This window comes from Emys orbicularis, chromosome 1, assembly GCF_028017835.1.
Source record: "Emys orbicularis isolate rEmyOrb1 chromosome 1, rEmyOrb1.hap1, whole genome shotgun sequence".
NCBI classification, from domain to species: domain Eukaryota; kingdom Metazoa; phylum Chordata; order Testudines; family Emydidae; genus Emys; species Emys orbicularis.
Window position 1 is genome coordinate 215,473,089 of NC_088683.1, and position 24,878 is coordinate 215,497,966.

Here is a 24,878-nt window from a genome sequence, read left to right on the forward strand (position 1 = left end):
TGGCCCTGGGGTGTGGGGCTTTGATCGTTTCCAGGAGGGAGAGCGGAGAAGAACAGCCAGCGATCAGGGCTGAGCGTCCATGGCTCCTGCAGAAACTCTTGCAAAATCCGCCCGAGGGGAGAACCCAGAGCCGCTTTCAAAGGGATCTGAAAGGAGTGAGACTTGGCGGGAGAGGCTGGGAAGGCAGCTGGGCCACAGGCTCCCTGCAGCTCCGCTCGGCGTCCCGGGCCGCGGGGGGGGCGCGGGCTGGGGGAGCTCAGAGCTGCGGCGGCAGCAGGAGGAGGAGTTTGCCGCTGAGCCCCCGAGCCCGCTCGGAGAATGTCTCTGTCCCGCTCCTCCGCCTGCCCCCTTAGTCTCTCAGCCTCCAGCGGGGACGGGACTCAGCCGCGCAACATGGGGAGCCGCTCGCTCTGCTTAGCCTTGCTGCTGGCCTTGGGCGTGTGCCTGAGCCTCGCGTACGAAGGTAGGGGAGCGGGGCGCCGGGGCTCCCAACCCTGAGACGCTGCTGCAGAGAGGAGGGAAGCAGCGGGGCAGGGGCTCCGCAGTCACTCGCCTTCCTTTGCAGCAACAGCCCCTGGCCAGGCTCCCCGGAGAGGGACCTTGTGCCCGTCCCTTTCTAGCCTCCCCTGACCCAGCCTAGGTGCGCCCTGCTGGCCTCCTGGACTCCGGGCGGAGTCCTCCCTCGCCAATCCCCCCCGCCCTTCGCCAGGTGTTAGCTTGGCTGCTCCCCTGCGCAGCCCAGCGCCCCCTCCCCCAGCCTGCTGTGTGACTTGAGTTGGGACGGGAGCGGGATACCAGCGTGCCTTGATTTCCCTGCGCACAGATAGACCCAGGAGCGGTCCCCTGCCTGGGCTCCTCGCGTTCATTCAAACGCTGGTCTGTTGACGTGGGAGTAGCTGTGAAAAATCTCCTGCACAAACTCATGCAAACTTCTAACTTTACTTCACCGGCACTGCAGGAGACTGCAGAGGCGTGCTGGGCATTTCTTGTTGCCCTGGCAGGCAGTGTTGCAACTCCTTCTCCCTTCCTTTATTGAAATTGAAGTCACTCATCTTTCCAGGACTAAGCCCTGCACAAACTAGACAGTGAGAGGCAGAGTTACTAGCCTGGAAAGGCTTTCTGTATTTCCATTGAAGTCAGCCCTTTCTGAAGAAAGTACAGTCCTGGCGATGTGGGGGAGAGATAACATATGGGATCTCTTAGTTTGCACTAGTAAAATGTTAAGTGATCTACACATGTTTTTACAGAAATGCAAGCCCAGTGTCATCTGCTTTTTAATGGCTTTTTAATCTTTATTGATTTTCCATTCTTTGTGGCACCCTCTTACTGTTTGACAAATGTGTGCTATTTTATTTGGCAAACATGGATTTACTTTGTGTTTCTAATGGCACTGAATTGAACAAAGCCTTTCTTGTTCTTTTAGCTCCCTCGCATTTGTACCAGTATCATAAAAGCTATCAGAAGAGGGCTCTTGAAATAGTGTTTGCTACTTACTTGCTCTATGGGAATCTGCAGGAGGTCTGCACACCTATTTTTTTTTAAATTGCTGGTTCTGAAAAAAAAGTGGCTTAAAAAAGGTTAAATAAAATTCTCTGTGACAGAGTTTTGGATTATTTGTTTTTAAAACATGCAATTTTTTTGTTTTAAACTCCTTAAAGAGACAGTGTCGATGGTGGTACCACAATGCATATTCATGTGTCAAAGGTTATCAGCCTTCCAAAATGATGGCTACAATAACACTTAAATTAGGGGACCAAAGCCAGCATATCTACCCAGTGCTCTGGATTTCCTGGTCTGTTGATGCAGGCCTAATGGTATGGTACCTTGACTCATCACACCTTTTTCCTGTAAAGCTGGTGGAAGACAGTTAAGGTGCACATAGAAGCCCATGTAAGGAGCATGGAACGTCTGTGGTATTTTTAGGTGAGGAGAAGGGCAAATGTGGGACCTCTCAGCTTCCCAATGTTCTTTAAGGATCTCAGTACTCAATATAGGGTTACTGAGGATTTCTTCATCTAGCTTCCCTTCCCCATATCCCATCTGTGTCTGGGCACAAAGAGGGTTAATCTTAGTTTACATTTTCAAGGACAAAAAGTTTGCATGGTGATGTAGTTTTGCTTCTTAGTGGTTACAGCAGGTTGCTTTTGTTTGTTTTTGTTAATTGTTTTAATTTAATTAAAGGTTAATTAACTAAAAGTATTTTAGAATAATCTTGTGAAGTGCCACAACTGGACCATAAATAGGTATGTTATAGCCATCATACTCCTAAAAAACAGTACTGCACTTATTCTAATGCTGTCATTCTCAAAGTATCACATGTGTTTTATCAAGTTTTAAGCTGGAAACTGAAATTTGGGTTCATTCCTCAGGCAAAAGGAAATCAGAGTCTGTAGCTGTCTGCTCCTTTAAAACAGCTATCTTGCCAAATTAAGGTATGTCAAGATGGTAACAGTGTAAACCAGGGATCGGCAACCTACGGCACGCGTGCCAAACACGGCATGCAAGCCGATTTTGAGTGGCACACAGCTCCCTGCCGCGGTCCCGGCCCCCAGCCCCACTCAGCCCTCCCCCCCCCCCCCCTGCTCTCCCCTGCGGGGGCAGGAGGCAGAAGCTTGGTTCTGCGGCAGCCAAGCTTCCTCCCTCCCCCGCTTCTTCCCCCAGCATGGTGCTTTCCGGCCCCTCCTCCTCTCCTTCCCTGAGCCAATCAGCTGATGGCCCTAGCAAGGGGGCGGGGGAAGAGCAGCAGCATGCACACAGCTCCGTAGAGGAGGCAGAGAGAGGTAGGGAGAGAGCCTGGGGGAACGGGGGCTCAGTTCCAGTCCTCTGCCATGAGCCGCTCAGAGCAGGGGGCTGGGAGCACCCCAGCCCTCTGCCCTGACCCCCCCGCACACACTCAGCCTTCTGCCCTGCACCCCCACACCCCCCAGCCCTCTGCCCTGAACCCCCCAACACACACCCAGCCTTCTGCCTGCACCCCCACAGCCCCATCCCTCTGCCCTGAACCTGCCCCACACACTCAGCCTTCTGCCCTGCACCCCCATACTCCCAGCCCTCTGCCCTGCCCCTCGAACCCCCCCATACACTCAGCCTTCTGCCCTGCACCCCCCACACCTCCCAGCCCTCTGCCCTGAACCCCCCACACCCCAACACACCCCCAGCCTTCTGCCCTGCACCCCCCCACACCCCCAGCCCTCTGCCCTGAACCCCTCACACCCCAACACACACCCAGCCTTCTGCCCTGCACCGCCCACAGCCCTCTGACCTGACCCTTGAACCCCCCACACACCCAGCCTTCTGCCCTGCACCCCCCCACACACCCAGCCCTCTGCCCTGACCCTTGAACCCCCCCACACACAGCCTTTTGCCCTGCACCCCCCCACACACTCCCAGCCCTCTGCCCTGACCCTTGAATGCCCCCCACACCCAGCCTTCTGCCCTACACCCCCCCCACTCCAGCCCTCTGCCCTGATCCCTGAACCCCCCCCCACACACACCTAGCCTTCTGCCCTGCACCGCCCACAGCCCTCTGATCTGACCCTTGAACCCCACACACACCCAGCCTTCTGCCCTGCACCCCCCCCCACACCCAGCCCTCTGCCCTGACCCTTGAACCCCCCCACACACCCAGCCTTTTGCCCTGCACCCCCCCACACTCCCAGCCCTCTGCCCTGACCCTTGAATGCCCCCCACACCCAGCCTTCTGCCCTACACCCCCCCACTCCAGCCCTCTGCCCTGATCCCTGAAAGCCCCCCCCCACACACACCCAGCCTTCTGCCCTGCACCGCCCACAGCCCTCTGACCTGACCCTTGAACCCCCCACACACCCAGCCTTCTGCCCTGCACCCCCCCACACACCCAGCCCTCTGCCCTGACCCTTGCACCCCCCCCACACCCAGCCTTTTGCCCTGCACCCCCCCCACACTCCCAGCCCTCTGCCCTGACCCTTGAATGCCCCCCACACCCAGCCTTCTGCCCTACACCCCCCCACTCCAGCCCTCTGCCCTGATCCCTGAACCCCCCCCACACACACACCCCAGCCTTCTGCCCTGAACCCCCTCCCCCAGCCCTCTGCCCTGACCCCTGAAACACTTCCCCCCCCCCCCCCCAGGTCTGGGGTCCCAGCCGCAGGCCCTGCTCAGCCCGCTGCCGGCCTAGGTGAACAGAACCCCAGGCTGGCAGCGAGCTGAGCAGGCTGGTGGCGTAAGATCAGCATTTTGATTTAATTTTAAATGACGCTTCTTAAACATTTTGAAAACCTTGTTTACTTTACATACAATAGTTTAGTTATATAATATAGACTTATAGAAAGAGACCTTCTAAAAATGTTACAATGTATTACCGGCACGCAAAACCTTAAATTAGAGTGAATAAATGAAGACTCGGCACACCACTTCTGAAAGGTTGCCGACCCCTGGTGTAAACTGACCTACAGTAGCAGCTTAATACAGATCTACCCATCTGAAATTAATGCACAAAAACAAAGCTGTTCAAAACTAATGGGTATTTGTCAATTCAGCTAAGGATGTATTTCTCTAGGACCACAGAAGATAGAAGCAGTAAACAGGTAAGTGTGATTCATAATGCAATCCAGGAATCTATAACTGTAGAACCTCTGCTCATTGGTGATATAAATTGTTTTTTGGGTCCAGGAGCATTCTTTGCTTGAACAATAGTCCTGATCTTTGGGGATAGTAAAATTAGATATGTGACTATTATAATGAGCTGAAATTTGCCTATTTTTGTTAGCATGTTTCAGTTAATTTCCTTCCAACACAAAGATGCTGGAACACAAATTTGCATTGTTTCTGTAATAAACACTAAGATATTAGAAACATCAATTGCTAATTCAATGAAGTCAACAGAAATATCTGCCCTGCCATTTCTGTGAGAGTTGCTGCTGCCAAACTGTTTCTTTGCTTGGGAGGACAACTGAGTGCCTTACATTGCAGGTCATCTTGATGCTATTCTTTAACTGGTCTGCATGAAAATGCTAATATCCAGTGTTTGGCTTTCTTCTTAAAGCCCGAACATGTCGCTACTGCTCTGTGTCCAGTCTCTGCTTACCCAGACTTCAAAAATCCAAGTCTTTGCCCATAATGTTTGAGTTGACCGCACAGTGGTGTGCTTGTTTCAGCTTTCATTGCATTTGAAAATCCAGTTTTCCTTTTACTTGTAGTGGCGAAGACTCTGAGGCAGTGAAAATCAGCAGCAACTGTATTGATAAACCTACTGTATAGTTAAAAGATTACACATTCCATTGGCCTTATCATTTAATATATTAAAAATGTATTTGTTTTCTTCTCAAATATTTCTTTTTGGTAAATATAAAATCTACTGTAATTGTAAATGTGTTTTCTTTTCTCCCCGGAGTTACTTTAATCTAGAATGGTCAGCTGTTAAATATGGAACACCTTTGAGTAGACAAGGATAGGCTTTTAAGTGACGAGTTAAAAAATCTCATTGGTGTCAATGCTATCTTAAATACAAACAAATCATACTGTACATCCATTTTTACAGTCAAAAAAATTGGTAATTGGTCATTTCTGCTGATAAAGAAAAGCACCCTGTGTTGGATCCAGGCAGAGCTTCTGTTATTTCAATAATAATTTGTTACCTAAACATGGAAAATAGTTTGTTTTGGCTACTGCTCTTGAAGTGAGACAGTTCAGCTTGCCAACTTATTAGCAATGCTGTGTTTCTGGGCCCCATATTCTGAATTCAACAGTATACAGTATTCAGAAGCAGTGCTCGCCCTTCGGGGGCCCTAAGCAGGAATATTTTGGGCCCTCCCCACGACACATGCTTAAAAAGAGAATGGGGGGCGCCTTGAGCTGCTCAGGAACCTAAACAATTTCCTAGTTTGCTTATGCCTAGCGCTGGCTCTGACAGTATTCTACACACCACGCTCCAAATACTTTAATCAAGGCATTGTGAAAAAAAGTCTCTGAATAGCAGTTGATGGTTCTGATGGTGTGCAGTAAAAACTACTCAGGTCAAGATTACTTTAACCTTGTTTGGATAATTCTATGGGATATTCACATACTCCTGTATTTTCCTATCACTTTGCTAATCACCAAAACGATTACAGTGTCATCTAGAATACCTAGATTCCTTGTAACAGGTTTAAATCCCAGCAGGTTAACTCAACCCTTTGTCTTTTGGAGGTGGTTAAATTCAGTTCCATGCAGTTTTACTGTGGCAAAGTCTTTCTGATGAAGTTTTAAATACAGGTGTCCTTTTTGCTCTTTATTTAAAGGTGCCAGGGCGTCTTTTGGTATTTGGCCAAATCTTCTCTCGAGGGATTAGAGAGGGAAAATAATTACAGTAACTCCTCGCTTAATCTTGTAGTGATGTTCTTGAAAAATGCTACTTTAAGCTAAACCATGTTAAGCGAATCCAATTTCCCCATAAGAATTAATGTAAATAGTGGAGGTTAGGTTCCAGGGAAATTTTTTTCACCAGACAAGACTATATATATATATATATATATATATATACACACACACAGTATAAGTTTTAAACAAACAGTTCAATACTGTAAACAGCAATGATGATTGTGAAGCTTGGTTGAGGTGGTGAAGTCAAAGGGTGGAAGAGGGTGGGCTATTTCCCAGGGAATGCCTTGGTGTTAAATGATGAACTAGCACTCGGCTGAGCCCTCAAGGGTTAACATGTTGTTAATGCAGCCTCACACTCTACAAGGCAGCACAAATGGAGGGAGGGGATACAGCATGGCAGAGACAGAGAGAGACACCCTGTGTGTGAGAGAGATGCGCATTGCCCCTTTAAGTATGCTGACCCCACTCTAAGTACATTGCCTTTTTAAGTAGATTAGCAAATTGAGACAGCAGCTGCTGCTCCCTCGGTCCTGAGCTCTGTCGTGTCTCCCCCCTGCTCTGTGGAGATAAGGTACAGGAGCGGGGCGGAGGGGGACACCCTGACATCAGCACCCCTCTTCTCCCACCCCCGTCTGCACAGCAAGCAGGAGGAGCACACGGCAGTGGGGGAGGGACAACTGAACTGCCTGTCACTTGATAGCCTGCTGGACAGCTGCTGCGCAAGGAATTTAGGGGAGCTGATGGGGGGCTGCTGGCCCACCCTGGTTCCAAGCCCCCATCAGCTAGCTCCAACGGGCTGCTCTTTCTGCAAGTAGTGGACAAAGCGGGTGGCTGCCAAACAATGTTATAAGGGAGCATTGCACAACTTTAATTGGGCATGTTCCCTAATTGATCAGCAATGTCGCAACGAAACAATGTTAACCAGGACGACTTTAAGTGAGGAGTGGTGGAACATTTCGCTGGAGACTTCTGCTCTTTGCAGTCTCTTCTTGTGGAGGTTCCCTCCTCTGATCTTTTTCCTTAGGCAATCGTAGGCTTTAGGATAGTTCAGCAACACGGTTAAAGTCCTGAATTGTAACCATTCTATATAGGTGGTTGTACTGCTCTCATCACCATAGTATTTGAGCACCTTCCAGTAGTGCATTAACCAGGGGAGGGGACAGACGTTAACAGTGCCTGGAGCGGTAAAGTGATTCCTGTATGTATATATTTCAGCCAGTTCTTTGGGATCCTGGGAATGAAATAATAAGACACTGAATGAGTATATGATAATCATGAGAGGAACTCAATGTGCTTTCTTCTCTGTATCACATCAGTTTCAGTGGATGGAAATGAGGAAAATCATATCTAAAATAAAGTTCGTAGTAAGTAGGCACAGTTTTAAATAAGAGATCTCAGACAGCAACAGAATGTAAGTGACCAGTGGATGGACCTTGAATCTTTTGAGTGACTGGCTTGAAGAGAAAGATATGAAAACAATTTAAGAAGTGTATCAAATATTGAAAACAAAGCAGTCAAAAACTTTTAAAAGTTGATTATTTTGAGGAAGGCTATATGTATATACTCACATCATGATATTTCTCAACCTCCTAGTTTCATTGGTTTTTGAAAAATAGCTGTTTTTAAGTATTATTATTTGTGTTACAGTGATGCCTAGAAGCCCCAATTGTTGTACATGCATGCAGATAGTCTCTGCCCTGAAGAGTTTTCAACCTAAACAGACAAAGGATGAGAGGGGAAACTGAGGCAGAGATGTTAAGTGACTTGTTCGAGGTCATGCAGCAGGCTATTGGCAAAATTGGTATTATAACCCAGCCCCTTGTCCTGATTGTCAGTCCAGGGCCCTGTCCACTGGCCCATGCAGTAGAGCAATTCTGGGAATACCTGTACTACTTGTGCTGTGAAGCACATGGCTTTCAGCTTCCTGTGCTGGGTGTCTGAGAATTGTTTTCAGATAGTCTGCCGTCTTTTTATTAATAATCATGTAGAAAACAGTGTGTGTATGTGGGATCTGTTAGTGCTTTTGGATGTGCATAAACCACTCCTGTGGAGTTTAGTGGCAGCTGCACCCATGAATCCTAAGGCAGAACAAGAGTTTTACTTTTGGCCAGCTATGCCTTCTATTTACAGATCCTATTTCCTGTACCTATAGGAAAGTGTTACAAAAAATAACACAGTACACTATGCCAAACAGTAAAGCATAGTAACCTCTACATGTGACCAGCCTTTTTCCACCCAACCCACTTTACTGAAAGGTTCCTGCACAGTAGAGCCATTAAGTCCTCTGACAGGTAGACTTAGCCAACTAACAATTCAGCAACATCGTGGGAATTTTGTGCTGATGAGAAACCAAACATGAGATAATATAAATAAAAGGGTGAGGTTTCAAAAAATCACTGAGTATATGGGATGGCCAGCTCTTATTTTACCTGCATTAAAATAGACCTCCTTAGCAAGATTCTATAGTGTAAACAGAACAACCACATAATGGCTTGGATGGGCATATGTATGCAAGCACTGGTGATGGCAAAGGAGACGTGCAAGACAGCTGCTGCTGACAAGTTACTTGCATCTGCAAGTTAGTGAATCCATGTTATTGGTTGTTACAGTTCATCTCTGCTGCAATAAACAAAGATGCCTATGACTGCCATTTGGAATATTAAAGCAATATTCACAAATGGATTCACAAAGAATTTGATAATGAGAAGATGCATTTTACTGGGGTTTTGTCATCTCCTTAGATAGCAGTAGGCTGAAACAGTAGTTATAGAAAACAAATTCCGTCCTGGAATGTCAGGGCAAATAGAATGGGTACAGTTCAGATCACGTTATGGCTGAGAAAGATATGGAGTACAAAACTGGGAACACTGTTGTGCCAATGCTCCATTATCACATGGAACTAGTCCATTGAATAAGACACTGAGCTGGGAGTCTGGAGACCTTGTTTCTATTTCCAGCCATGTCATTTATTCATTGTGCAACCTTGGGCAAGTCACTTAGCCTCCCTCTGCTTCAATTTCCCCATCTGTAAAATAGGAATAGTAATAATACCTAGCTCTGTAAAAGTGCTTTGAGATTAATGGATAAAAAGTGCTACATAGGTGAAAAGTATGATTTATGTTTCAGGCACATTTAGATACTAGAGTAGAGAGTATTACTGGGGCTACATGTGGACTTCAGCAGCATTCTGGGTATCTTGACAGCTTTTATGGGCTTTGGATATCTGTGTGAAAGCAATTCAAGCAATGGTCTTATACATTCTTTTACACGGATTTGCTCCAAATCCAACTGATGAAGCTGGACGTATTGCTTGTATATATCCAAGTTGAAAGTCAAAAATCACTTGAGACTGGATTACTGCAGAGATGATTCATTGATAATTCTTTAACATGGCAACAGCAGCTATCTCTGATGCCAGCTATGAAGGTGATGAAGACTGTTATACAGGGCTGTGACAGCATCTGGGGCAAAGAATACTAGGTAGCCTCGAACACGTGTTTGCTGTTTCGGGTTTCGAACTGGACCTTGTCAGTCTCTGAATTACTTCATTTTGCCAGGAGTGAAATGCTGGAAAGTTTTGAGAAATGATCTTTTAATCAAGGCGTGGACTTTTTTTTAGTTCAGTAAATTAAAAGGTTAGTGCATACAGTGTTGCTGGCTAGCAGTGAGCACTCTTTCATGGTTTCTAGCTATTAATTATATTTAAAGGAGCACCATAAAAGTTGTTCAGACTAAAAAATTATGTTGCAGGACCTTAAAAGTGGTTCCAAATTATATGTCTTAACTTCCATGATTCTGATCTTTGCTGTAACTTGAAATAACTGCTCATAAACTCCAGATTTCCTGGAGCGTTAAATAACCTAAACTTCTTATGTATTGTTTCGTCTTTATATGAAGATGGGCAGGGTGATTTGTCATGTTTGTAAAGGGATTCTGTCAACATGAAACTACTCAGTTTTACCAAACGAACAAATCATTCTGGTGAAGTTGTCCTGCCCCTAAATTCCCCTTTAAAATAAACAAACAAGCCTACCCAAAACAAGAAACCTGGCCAAACGAGTTAAAACATATTAATGTTTTCCTCCTCTCTTTTGCGATGCAAAGGACACAGGTAAACAAGCAAAAGTGACTATACAGGGAAAAAATAGATACTGACTTGACACAAAGTGCTGTCAAATGCAGAAAATAAACTTTAAAAAGAGAAAAATATTTCTCTTTCTCAGTCATAGTATAATATTAGGGGTTACTTGGTAGCAATGCATTTTTTTCCCAAAGAGAAATGTTTAAGTTGATGTCCATGCTATTAATCCTGCATAGTGAAGAGAGAAAGGGCTTTTAGGATGGGAGTGATAAATTAAGATGACCAGCATGCATAGTTGAATATATCAAACAACTTGCTACTAGCTAATATTAACACTGGACGTTTCCGCTGAAAAGATTATTCCATGAGAAAAGAATCACTAGTGGTTTTATGGTCTGAGTGGTGTTTCTGTTCACTTCTGTTGTATCACAGCTTGTCTTTCTAACAACTTCTGAATGTGTTGCTGCCACCTAATACTCAACATGCCAGCCTTTGTGGTCCATTTGTTAAATTTTGAAACACACCCCTTCACACTTTTTCCCACACTCTGGACAAGCTCCCTGTAAATATCTGCAAAACTACCTCTTTGTCCTCCTTCAAATCCCTTCTTAAAACTCTCCTTTGCTAAGATGTCTGCAAACTACTTGACAATGGTTAGGCTGCTGGTGTGCTGAAACCAACAGCCTATCATGCTGGCCAGTGTTGTCTCACTTGTATGTGGTGCTCCCCTTGTTTGTTTTTATTATAGTTACCTATTGTCTCTTGGCTTATACTTAGATTGTAAGCTTTCTGGGGCACAGACAATTGTTTAGGTCTGTGTTTATACAGCGTATAGCACAATGGGGTCCTGATCTGTGATTGGGTCATCATGGCACTACCACAGTACAAATAATAATAAAGAACATAGTCATTGACTTTTAGTTTTTCCCCAGGTGCTCCACCCCCGCTCTGCCCTGAGGTCCCGGCCCTGCTCAGTCCTTTCCCCCAAGGCCCTTGCCCATCTGCCGCTCATCACTCGCTCCCTTCCCCTTAGCTCCTCCCCGAGCCACTGATCAGCACCTATGATAAAGAATATCATTTCCAAAACACTTTCCTGCCAAGTCCTCTCCTTGTATCCCTTTGGTTACTGCTGAAAACACTGTCTATCTTGCCACCAGTTTCTCAGTCTTGGTGCTATCTTCAACTCCCCTCTCTCTCTCTCCTTTTCCCCTCATAGGTTAATATAGCAGTCACATTGGGGGTATGTGCTTCCAAGCTCCACCCCCAAACCAAATGCCATCCATTTGAGATGTCAAAATGAGGGACCATTCATAGCAGACAGAGCCCTTGTTTAAAGTATGATCCTATGTGCTCTACTGGGCTGTCCGGGTTTGCATGTGCTTTGGTAGGGCTAGAGGGGCTCTGCAGGCCCGGCTTTCCCAGCGTGGGGCTTGGAGACCCTTCCTTCTCTTTCCAGACACATGTGTTAATCCGCACTGAAATAGATAATTTAAATGTCAACATTGTTATCATTATTGGGCACCTTGCTGAGAGAGGGACATGGCCTGTTCACACCTCCCCGGGGTATTGTTTCAGCTGGCCCTCTGCAGACCCAGGCTGACATCATCTCATGGGTTATGCTCATTTAATCTTCTCAGCATCATCTTCATAATCATAAGGGCTAGTTTATTAAATTAAAGCGTAAGTTGTGGAGTACAACGTGGCAGCCCCTGCAAAAATACCATGTTGCTGAGACACTGCAAGCCACTCCAAGTCAAGGCAGGTTAAATAGGACATTTTTTGGTGAGGTTGTTATGTATCCTATTCAGTCAGTAGGGGCCTGATCCAAAGCCCATGGAAGTCAATGGAGAGACTTCTGTTGGCTTCAGTGGGCTTTTGATTAGGCCCTGTGAGAACCCAGGGCAAACTGCTCTGTCTAAATCAGGCCAGACATATGAATGAAAATGGGAAGAGTGTATAGATGCATGAAATGTTCACACTTCATTTTGACTTTCTGAGATAGCCTGAGATTGTTTAAGCTATCATGAGTTGTTTAAAACAAGATCATACAAGCGGCTGGGAAGTCTTGATGACTGTAACAAAACATTTGTGTGCTACTTACGCTCCTCTTCATGAGTAATGGAACCTGACAGCTCTGATGCTGCTGGTAGCTTTCAGAGACACAGTAATGGTATTCTCTGATATGAGAAATTGCAATTGCTTTCTTGAGGAGAATGCATAGTCTGGTAGTTCCTCGAATTAGCCCTCTGTAGATGATATAGGTATGTTGAAATGGGTTATTGATATTTACTGCATTGTTTCAGCCACCACAGCTTCCAGATTTGAATTATAAATGTATTATAAAAATGCTTTAAGAAGACAGAGGAGAGCTTTGCAGCTTTATAACAACATGACTGAAGATAAGTTAGACATAAATTGCCTGATCTTTTGTTTCAGGAAGTGTTGTGGCTAAGGTTATAACCATGTGTGAAAGTTAAATATGTGTGCATTTGAATAATTTTCATGAATGAGTTAGAAAATTGTTTTCTATAACTTGCTCTGAAGTTGGTACAGTTAGACAAAGGAGACCATTACCACTATAGAAGGTTTTCTTGATGATCTTGCCAATTTGTACTTCTTGCACAACTTTGTGTGGACAGCATTATTCAAATCATACATGTGAGAAGACTGGTTAAAGCAGCTGGCCCTTAGAAGTACAGTATAAATACATCTGAGATTTCAAGGGATGTAATGAAGAGTTTGATGTGTAGATTATCAGTTTGTGATAAAGCTAGACAAATATATTATGTTCCACCACCACCACCACCACCACCCAATTCTCTTGTTTGTCTGTTCAGGAAATGCCATTTCCTTTTAAGGAACTAGAAGTAGACATGTGGGACATATGGACCCTAAGAATAGCATGTAGTTGTGTATTCATTCTATCAGTCAGGTTTCTTCAGCTCTGCTTTGTAATGCTGAATGGTTTACCCAAAGCCTACAGTTAACCAGCGTGGGCTGGCAAAGTGTGAGTCAGTGTTAACCAAGTCTGACTGTACCACCAATGTTAAACCTTCCAGGGACTGTGGTCCATGCTGGCATCATTCAGAGGATCTTTGTCAGACTTGTTGCCATAGACTTGCCACCTAGGATGAGACATTGTCTCCAACTTGTGTTGGAGCTGAGTTATAAGCCTAAATAAGTTACAGTTTCCTCTGGAGTTTAACTTTTGGTCAGTGGGGGAAAAAAGCTTCAAAGTAATTGCTGCATATTTATAAGGAATATTTAATTTGAATCTCATCTGAATACATGCATTCTTTTTGTCTGGCTTCACTATGTCACTCACAAGTAAAACGTGCCACAAAGAATATGCATTCATCTGGCTATTTTACAAGATTAAAAACACATTAGGACTGAAAACAGTCCATGTGCCAGACATCCCCTATGCTGGAGACTAAATGTTCTAGCCAGAGGCAGATCCCACAGACTGAATGTTTGCCTCCAAGTTCCAGAGGCAATGCCCTGGTGGGAAATCCAGTCTCCCCAGCCGCCACACACTCCCAGCGGCTAGGAAAGGAGTGGATATTGGGTGTCCTGCCAGGGTGCATCTCTGGCCCTTGACTGAGGGATCCATCTTTCATATCAGCTTCTGGTTAGTAGATGTTTGATAAATGTGAAGTCCCTTCCCCTCTACCTCTGGCTGTTGGAAGTAAGAATGAGCTTTCTCGCCAACCCCCAGATACCCAGAACTTCCAGTTAGTTGTGGGGAGTCTGCTACTCTCTCCCTTCACTACCATTTGTTTTTGGGTTCTTTTCCTTCCCAGAAATACCTATTGAGAACAGCAACATAGGTAAGTGCCATGTCAATTTAACTCTGCGGCTGCTTGGGAAAGCTACATATGCAGTAGCCTACCTCAGCTGCTGATATGTAGTGTTCCCCAGCAGCAGCAGCAGCAGCTACAACAAATTGACTTGGCTCTTACCTGTGTTGCTGTTGTAAGGTTCTGAATAGCAACAGTGAAACTGAGCACCAACTTGTTAATTTCACTCTGCCGCTGTTTGCTTCCCTCCAATCCCTTTCTGAGCTCAGTCCCCTGAGTCTCAAGGAAGCCCTCTGTATGCTTTTCCAGATCTAATAGATACTATGTGAAGTGGAGTTATACTTACTCATACCATTTTAAGAAAAAATTGAAGGTCAGTTTTAAAAACATAGTCCAAGTAAGGTTAAATCCCCACTTTTTGTATGAACAATCATTTGTCCTTGGTAGAAAACTGCCTGGCCTCCAGTATATTTTCTTCATTATTGTATTAGAATAAAAGAGACAATATATTGAAGGCAGCATGTTACAGTTGATAGGATACTAGACCTGGGAGTCTGGTTCCATTCACATCTCTGCTATTGACTCATTTTGTGGCCTTGGGAAACTTGTTTAACCACTCTGGCCCAGATCTTCAAAGGTATGTCAGTGCCTAACGGCTGTTGATTTCAGTGGGTGTTAGGTGCCTAAATAACTTTGAGGATCTAGACCTCTGTGTCTGTTTTCCTCTCGGTAAAGGAGAGATAATAATATTTGTCCCCAATGATAAAACACTTTGAGCGCTTTGGCTGAGAAGCGTTGTGTAAATGCCAAGTACTATAGTTACTATTATATGTGCAGTGCATCATCATAATTGAAAACACATGCAGAATTTACACTCTATTTAGTTACAAAACCTTCACAAAGAGCTCTTGAGCTATTTTTAGATCTGAGATCTCCTTGTCTCTGAAAGTGTGAGATTTATGACTAGCATGATGCCTTGGAGTGTCATGTCTACCATCTTCTCAAACAGTTTTTTCCTCTGCCTTTTTATTGTTTCGTTTACAGCTCTTTGACACACATTCCATTATTTTTTTATCATTATCAGAAACCAACATTTAAAATATATTGGTTTAGAGTTTAAATATGATGAGTACTTGATAATATATTTAAGTGATTTGATATAAAACCTTTTTGGGGAGACACAGCAATGACAACCATAACTGTAGACAGGTTTTCTGTGATGGAATTTGCAGCTAGCTGTTCCAAATTCTGAGGCCTAGTCTAGACTACAAAGGTCAGCGTAAGCTGCCTTGCATCAAACTAGTTGCATAGGTGTCTACACTTATATTTGTCTCGCAGCGAAGTAAGCGCCCTGTTGTGGCGACGCAGTAGTACTACCTCCCCAAATGGCATAGTGCCATAGTCAATGTACTGAGGTCGAAGCAGTGTGAGTGTACTCGCTGAATTACCTATGTCAACCCTAACAGTCCTCCAGCAGCTGTCCCACAATGCCCGACATTGACCACTCTGGTCACAGTATTGAACTCGTTGCTCAGGGGTCACAGAGACTGAAAGTCTGCCCGCCCCCCCCTTAAAACCCTGCAAAATTTTAAAATGCCTTTTCCTGATAGCCCAACTTGGCGAGCACATCAAGCTGCTCCCCATTGTTATGTGTAACTGTCCAGCTGACCAGCCTGGAGTAGACAGGAAATATCAGATCTCCTGGAGCTGTGCCGAGAAGAGGCTGTGCAAGCACAGCTACAGACCAGCCGTAGAAATGTGGCCATCTACAATAGGATACAGGAGAATTGGTACGAAAGGGATCAACTGCAGGGCTGCATAAAAGCAAAGGAGCTGCGGCAGGCATACCAGAAGGCTAGCGTTCTGTCCAGTGCTGAGCCACAGACCTGCTGCATTTACAAAGAGCTGCATGCCATACCTGGTGGAGACCCCACCACCACCCTGCAGGCCACCCTGGATACCTCTGAGGAGCCTGGGACACAGACCCCTGCCATGAACAGCGAGAAGGAGGAGGTGGTGGATGGGGGACATGCAGCTGGGGAGGTCTAGCTGTGCCTTATGCCAGGACCTGTTTGACTTCACTGTAGTTCAGTCAATCCTGGCAGTCGAGCATGCACAAGCCCAGTGGAGGGGAAGAAACCGTGGGTAAGTGTGTATATGTATTTCCCATTACAGTGATGCACACAGCTATTGACTTTTCATTAATCTGCTCGTACCAGAAGAGGTACCAGTACAACAACATGAGGTAGCACTGTTATCCACTTTTCACTCCCCTGTGGAGTTAGGCAGAGGGGCTATGCAGAGCAGTTTGTTTATGTATACAGGAATGTCCCTTGAATCTCCTGAGAGATCTCGATGCAACTTTCATGGAGGTACTCTGCAATCCTCTCCCAAAGGTTTCTAGGAATGGCAGCCTTATTTCTTTCTCCACAATAATAGGACGCTCTCCCACACCAGCCTGCAATAACTTTGGCAGGCACCATTGCAGTACACAGGCAGGCAGCATACGGGCCAGCACAGCTTTGGGGTGCCAGTAGCAGCTGTGCTCTCTGTGCCTTAGGAGTGAGATATCAGCTAAACTCACCATCACTTGTGGACAATGGCACCAGTATTCAGTGCCATTGCCATTTACTCATAGTTTCATGTGACCAAACAGTTCCATCCTTATTTCCCTCACCCCTGGTAGGCCATACTCACCAGGGCTGGTGCTGTGAGTGGTGCCGTGCACAATCTCCACACTCGAAGAACACCTGAGCCAGATAAGGAGAAGAAGGAAGAGGACTTGGGGTGACGTTCAATGAGAGTCTGCAAGCCAGTGCTGCTTCAGACCTCAAGCAGAGGGCCTGGAGGATGAATATTTCAGACTATATGGAGAGATAGGCCCAGGAGCCCAGCAGGAAAAGGAAATGTAGATGCACCAGGACATAATGGGGATTCTCGGGCAGCAAACACAGATGCTGCAGACTCTTGTGGACCTACAGGTTCAACAATCACAGGCTCTCCTCCCTTTGCAGTACATGGAGAACTCTGTTACAGCACCTCCCTACGCCCCCTTCAACATTCCCATGTAGCATCAGCAGCTGCATCCCTACCCCTACTACTCCACACCGGGGGAGAGTACAGACAATCACAACATTACATATACTGACCTGTGAGCACCACTGTGTTTGTATGTGTATTTTTCTTTGCACTGGTTGTGCTTCTCAATTAAATTATATTCTTTGGAAAATAATTCATCTTTATTAGTTCACAACATATTCTGCATAATGCCTTGTGGTACAGAAAGCACCCACTTGTTTTTTTGTATGGTGTGACAGAACTCATAGGATCAATGACAAACAGTTTAATAATTATAAATGTACATCAAGCACCACAAAATTAATACGTGCATTGACGGTGTTATATTTGTAGATGTGCACCACACAATTCCTAACAGGCCCCCAAACTGCAGGGCCAAGTAAAGCACAGTACATCAACACATTACTGTTGGTGCTTTTTTTTTCCCCCAAGGCCTCCCTCAGCTGTATAGCTCCATATTAAGCTCTTCTAATAGCCCTTGTGTCTGGTTGTTTAAATTCAGCAGACAGCCACTCCACCTCCTCCCTCCACCCCAGAGGCAATGTTTTGGGGGGAGGGATAGCTCAGTGGTTTGAGCATTGGCCTGCTAAATCCAGGGTTGTGAGTTCAATCCTTGAGGGGTCCTTTTAGGAAACTGGGGTAAAAATCTGTTTGGGGATTGGGCCTGCTTTGAGCAGGGGGTTGGACTAGATGACCTCCTGAGGTCCTTTCCAACCCTGGTATTCTGTGATTTTGCCTCACAGATATTATTCAGGACACAGCAGGTAGCTATAACCATTGTGATATTTTTTCTCACAGAGAACCAGTCTTGTGAGTAAACAACGCCACTGTACCTTTAGCCTATCAAAAGCACATTCAATTGTCATTCTGCACATGCTAAGCCAGTAGTTGAATCTTTCCTTTGGTGCTGTTGAGGTGGCTGGTGTATGGCTTCATGAGCCAGGGAAGCAAGAGTTAGGCTGGATCCCCCAGGATCACTATTGGCATTTCAACTTCACCAATGATAATCCACCGGTTGGGAAAGAAAGTCCCTGCTTGCAGTTTTCTGAGGAGTCCCATGTTCTTGAAGATAAAAGCATTATGCCTCTTCCCTGATCAACTCATGCTGATGTTAGTGAAATGTCCCTGGTGATCCACCAATGCTGCATAACCATAGAAAAGTAGCCCTTTCTATTGATATACTTTGGGGCAAGGTAGGCTGGTGCCAAAATAGGGATATGCATGCCATCAATTGCACCATTGCAGTTCAGGAACCCCCTTGCTGCAAATCCATCCCCTATGTCCTGCACATTGCTGAGAGTCACAGTCCTGCATAGCAGGAGGTGATTAATGACTCTGCCCACTTGCATAACAGCAGCCCCCACCGTGGATTTTCCAACTCAAAAATGATTTCCCACTGACCAGTACTAATCCAGTGTGCACATTTCCACACTGCGATCACTATTCATGTCTCCAGCATAAATGCAGCTCTCATTCTGGTGTCCACGCAGTGGAGGGCTGGGACAAGCTTGGCACACAAATCCAGGAATGTGGCCTTTCACATCTGAAAGTTCTGCAGCCACTGCTTATTGTCCTAAGCCTGCATTATGATATGATCCCACCAGTCAGTGCTCGTTTCTCGGGCCCAGAAGCAGCACTTTGCTGTTTGCAGCTGCTCTGTGAACGCCAGCAGCAACTTCAACTGGTTTTCACTATGTCCCTCAGCAATCTGTCCTCCATGAAATCTTTGTGCTGATGTGGTTCTTGCGGCTCTGCAAATACTGTAAGATTGTACGTCCTGTGCTTACAACGCTTGTGGCAATAGTGCAGAGCTGTGCAGGCTTCATGCTCTGTCAGAGATGGCGGACAGTGAGGAGAGCCATGTGGGTTCATAGAATTTTTTTAAAAGGTGTGAAAATTATGGGATATGGATGATGTTATAGGGTGGAGAAAGTTGCATGCTCGGAACTTGACCCTTTGCTCCCAATCAGCAGTGTACAATTTGTTTCTGCGCCCCATGCATTGCCAAAACTTCCCAAAAGACAGGGCACTGGACGGTGGCGGGTTGCACACTGAGATCCTTACCCCATGGTGCACTGCACTGTCATCAACACAAGCACTCCTGGAGAGTATGTGCAACCCAACACAAGGAGCCAAATATGCCTTGCATGAGCGATATACTAACTGCAGTGGCTTTATGCCAACGTAACTTGCGTCAGCCATAGTTTGTAGTGCAGACATGGCCTGAGTGCCTGTAGAACAGAGTGAAGTGATATTTCCAGAACTATCAACAACATTAATTATCTCTGGCTTTTTGATGGTGGTGGAAAGGAGGTCAGTAGCACATTTGACACCTTAATCAAAGACTCAGAAGGCAACTGTGCTAAATAATAATTAATCTGAATGATGATTATTACTGCTTTATCAGAAAATTAAAATGTTCAAATTTTTTGGTTATGATTTTGAACTATTTTGACAAAAAGATCTCTCTGATTGGCAGTTGTGTGCCTGGGTTTATGACTGAATGCTCAATACAAGACTATATTAATCAAATTACTATGCTTTTAGATGTTTAGGATGGCATTCAGACCTCTTGGGCATGATAGCAGAGTGTGTTGATCAGAGAAACTCATTTTGTGCCTGAAAGTCCATTTGATTATGCTCAGTTAATTAGACATTCTTAAGAAATAGGTGGGCAAGAATGTAATATTCTTAGAATTTATTGTGTGTTCCAGCATTAATAATTCGAGTGTATGTTTTATTACATACAAACCATATTTTAAATGGTATTTCTGAACAAAAACACTCAACTGGTACCCTTTAAAAGATAACAAGGAATTGGAATGTACAGTACAGCACAGAGGGAACCCGAATAGCCCTAAATCAGAGCCAAAGCTGGGGGAATGGAAGTAAGTCTCCCATCAAGTCTAAATGGACTCACGACAATAACCTCTATGATGAAAATGAAATAGATTATTTCTTCATTTATTGTAATATGTCTTCTTAGGACAGCCCTAGAGTATTCCTTCTTCTCTGGGTGCTTAATAAAGTCATTCTTCCATTATTATAGAAGGGAATGGAAGAAAGAAAAGAGAACTTGCAGTTTGTAAGAAGTGACATGCTGTACAATGACATTTATTATTACTGTAGTTATTAATGTGTGCTGTAGTAGTTCCTGAAGATCTCAATCAAACTCAGGGCCCTGTTATGCTGGACAGACCCACAGGAAGTCATGGTCTCTTCCCCAAAGAGTTTGGAATCCTATTTAAAGCAAGACACAATAATTTGTGAGTGTGACAGACAAAGCAGGGAAGTGTGGGTGGGAGGGCAAGGGTAAGAACTTGTGGTTATGTTGTTAGATATTGCACAATTGGTGGTTTCAAATCATCCAATTTAAATAAATCAACTGAAAAACCTGGTTCATTGGGCTGCTCAACCAACTGCAGATTTTTCAAGTTCCCGTGAGAACTGACACACAGCAACCTGGTATGGATTAGATCTTCCCCACAACTGCTTTGAAAGCTGTATTATTTTATTCTCAAATAGGCTCTTTGTCCCAGATCCACAAAAGTACTTAGGCACCTTCACCTCAGACGTAGGCCCACAAAACTCCCACCAAATGCTGTAGGTGCCTAAACTGTCTCAGCACCTAAATTTTCAGGGTAAAATGTCCCTAGGCACTTACGTTTTTGCCTCTGGGCGTGCGCAATGCTGCCTCACTCTAGGCATCCAGATGCCTATTTCCTGCCTAGGCCCCAGAATGATCCACAAACAGGAGGTAGACAGGCATTCATCTGCCTTAGTCGTGTGTGGGGCCCTTTGCTTGATCCTATGGTGATAGACGTTGAGTTGTTTGAAACTGCCACAGGACTGGTTTTACTGTTAGTGGGAGAATACACTTCTACCTCGATATAACGCTGTCCTCGGGAGCCAAAAATTCTTACCGCGTTATAGGTGAAACTGCGTTATATTGAACTTGCTTTGATCCGCCAGAGTGCGCAGCCCCCGCTCCCCAGAGCACTGCTTTACCACGTTATATCCGAATTCGTGTTATATCGGGTCGCGTTATATCAAGGTAGCAGTGTACTACAAAGCCTTCCATTGCAGGGGGAGGTGAAGGGAAACGGTGCTGGGGGTAAATGGTAACAGGAGTAAATGAGCTAAAAATAGGGCCTATTGAACCCCCATTTCTCTAGGATGTTCAGGCTTACTTGGTTTCCAGTTTAAATGGGCATGGTTTAAAGTGATGCCTTACATACCTAATTAGGTAACACTGACTAAAGCATGCAAAATACAATAATTATGGAGCAGCCTGCTTACTCAGCATAGGGCCTGTCATAAACATACAGTTAAGGGTTAATTCCTCTTTTACCTGTAAAGGGTTAAGAAGCTCCCATAACCTAGCTGACACCTGACCAGAAGGACTAATAAGGGGACAAGATACTTTAAAATCTGGAAGGGGGGAAAAGTCTTTGGTCTGTGCCGTGTGGGCTTTTGCCGGAAACAGAGAAAGAAGGAACCATCCAACTCCTATAGCAGGGGTAGGCAACCTATGGCACGCGTGCCGAAGGCAGCACACAAGCTGATTTTCAGTGGCACTCACACTGCCCGGGTCCTGGCCACCGGTCCGGGGGGGGGGCTCTGCATTTTAATTTAATTTTAAATGAAGCTTCTTAAACATTTTAAAAACCTTATTTACTTTACATACAACAATAGTTTAGTTATATATTATAGACGTATAGAAAGAGACCTTCTAAAAACTTTAAAATGTATTACTGGCACGTGAAACCTTAAATTAGAGTGAATAAATGAAGACTCAGCACACCACTTCTGAAAGGTTGCCGACCCCTGTCCTATAGGGAGTGAGTATTTAGAGAAGGAATGTGTTAGATTACTTTTATTTTCTTGTTTGCAAATAAGTTCTTTTGCAAATAAGAGGGAAGATAAATTTGGGTTCTTTGTGTAACTTTAAAGTTTTGCCCAGAAGGAAACCCTCTGAGTTTTAAATTGATTGTCTGTGAGATTATCTTTCATTCTAATCTTACAGAGGTACTCTGTTCACCTTTTTTCTTTAATTAAAATTCTTCTTTTAAGAACCTGATTGTTTTAAGATCCAAGGGTTCATTGTTTTAAGATCCAAGGGTTTTGGATCTGTGTTCACGAGGACTAACTGGTGAGGGGGATTCTCAAGTCTACCCAGGAAAAGGGGTGTAGGGGCTTGGGGGAGGAATCATTCTCAAGTCTGCCCAGGAAAGGGGGTTAGGGACTTGGGAGATATTTGGGGGAAGGCAGAGTTCCAAGTGGCTCTCCCTAAATATTTGGTTAACGCTTGGTGGTGGCAGCGTACTGTTAACCTAAGCTGGTAAAAATAAGCTTAGGGGGTCTTTCATGCAGGTCCCCACATCTGTACCCTAAAGTTCAGAGTGGGAAGGGAACCTTGACAGGGCCTGATCCTGTGTTCGGTGTACACCCAAAATTCCCATCGGTTTCAGTCAGAGTTTTGCATGCATGAGAAATGCAGGATTGGTCTTATATCCCATGTTCTGGGCAGCTGGCCAGGATTTCACCGCTCTCTAACTTGTACTATCAGACAGGCAGGAAACATTTTTTATATGTCCTACCCAATTTACAAAACAAAAAGGAGCACTTAGAACTAGACAGGAGCTTGGATACATTGACCAATGTGGAATTCTCACTCAGGGTCTCATCCTGCTCCAGTTGAAGTCCGTCCCAAGGCCCCCATTGATCTCAGTGATTCAGAATCAGGCCTTCAGTCAGCATTGTAAACAGGAAGCAAATGCATTCAATCAAGGAATCCAAGTAGAGTCAGTTGCCTGGCATGACAGTGTCTGTGTGGTCCAAGCCATTGTTAAGCTTTTTCCAGGGCTATGCTGCCTTCACATCTGACGAGAGGCTGTTTCTTCAGTGAGTACAGAACTGTTCTTCCATTACCCAAAAGGATTTTTCAGGTCAGAAATTAAAACTTACCTTTGTGACACCATGATGCCTTCTGTACCCCATCACTATTGCTCAAGTCCACCACAACTATTATGAATGTGGTCACTCCTCCATTTTTCCCTCCCGTGAGGTGCGGGTGATTTCTAATAGGGAGTCTTGACCTTTTTTCCATCATATTAGGATGTACTTTGGTGTACCTTTCCACACAACTCTGACGTTTCTATACCCAGGGGCAATCCTAGGTGTCTCAGATTTTTTGTCCCCAAATGGATCTCTGCTACCTCCATCTTTCTTTACAAATAGTGACTTTTAATAGTGCTTTATAAAGCAGTTTAATTTTCCTGTAGTTCCTTTTACTGCTTTAATACCCTGCCTCTGTGGTTTGTCAGTGAGAGTAATATGCTCCATTCATGTGTCCCTCGGGGCCATCAAGTCTAGCAGAGAAGCTTGAATTTTGTCAGCATGTCTCTCTAAATGTGCAAACTCTAAAAGTTCCAGAGTGAATTTTTCAGACTTTGATGTCTCTGTGTCATGAGGACTATGTGGTGAGAAATACAATGGGGTCCAGATTCTTTGTTCTGTGAGGCAGGCAATATGTTGCATTTTCTCACCCCTCACCCCCACCACAATTCCTTAGATATGGGATAGCTCAAACATTATTTCGACAATAGCTTATGAAGATTATAAAATAGTGTAAATAAAAACTGTAAGAACAAACAAAACTGTAAATCTTCTTTAAAACTCTCAAAGAAAACAGCTGTTTTTCTCTGAAATTGGCCCACCCTTCCTGCCCCAACCTCCATTCTAACCTTCTTAGGATCTGTGGATGCTTTATATGCAGTGTGTATGATGTTTGGACCTTTTTTGCATTCTGTACTAAATAAGTGTTGACACCTGACTCTCATATTTCAGTAATCAAGGGACCATATTATTTTATGGCAAGCAATAACTTCAAATTGCTGAGATTAGTATGTAAGTTTCTCTTCCAGACGACTGGCTGGGTGTTGGTAATGCTTGCCAAACTTTCTTTAAAAATAATAAAACAGAAATCTTTTTTTTCTTTCAAAGAATGGCTTTCTCTGAATACAGATTGCCTGGAGAACAGTTATATTTATGTAACATGTTCAGCACTGTAGTGTGTGTTACATTGTATACAATGCAACTTCATCTGTTTCATAAAAACTATTCAGAAATTCTACTTTACAGAATTAAATGATACAATTAGAGATAAGTTAGGGAGAGAAAAGTTATCAGCAATAGGCAGGGGTGGGGGGGGAGCATGATTAGTTGAGATTTGAAATGAGCTAGTGGTGGAAGAGAGAGAGGCAGGAAGGCTGTATCAGATGGCAGACAAAGCAATGGAGAAGACCCCTGGACTAACTGTGGCCAGGTAGTGTGGTGTCAAGGGAAGAAGAGAGCAAGAGCAGTCATGAGGAAAAGAAGGATGGGATGAAGATGAAAGTAGTGAAGGAGAGGGAGTTGGAGGGCAGAGAATGGGGAGGAGAAGAGAGGTAAGCAGGCCTGACTCTGCTGCTGGTGTGGCGAGGGCAGTGATGCCAGTGTCTGGGGCAGCGAGTTCTCTAGGATTTTCCCAATTTGGCTGTTCTGGTTGTTTCTAGTGAAATCCTGGTTTGGCTGGGGAC

At 44.8% G+C, this 24,878-nt stretch overlaps 1 protein-coding gene across 1 annotated transcript in view; it reads left to right on the plus strand.

Moving 5' to 3' along the window:
* Positions 1-922: 922 nt before the first annotated feature.
* Positions 923-24,878, plus strand: part of SRPX (sushi repeat containing protein X-linked) — a 74,852-nt gene continuing 50,896 nt past the window's right edge. The window contains exon 1 of the mRNA XM_065421462.1: positions 923-1,001. Within this exon, the coding sequence (XP_065277534.1) occupies positions 923-1,001 (79 nt within the window). The remainder of the gene's footprint in view (positions 1,002-24,878) is intronic.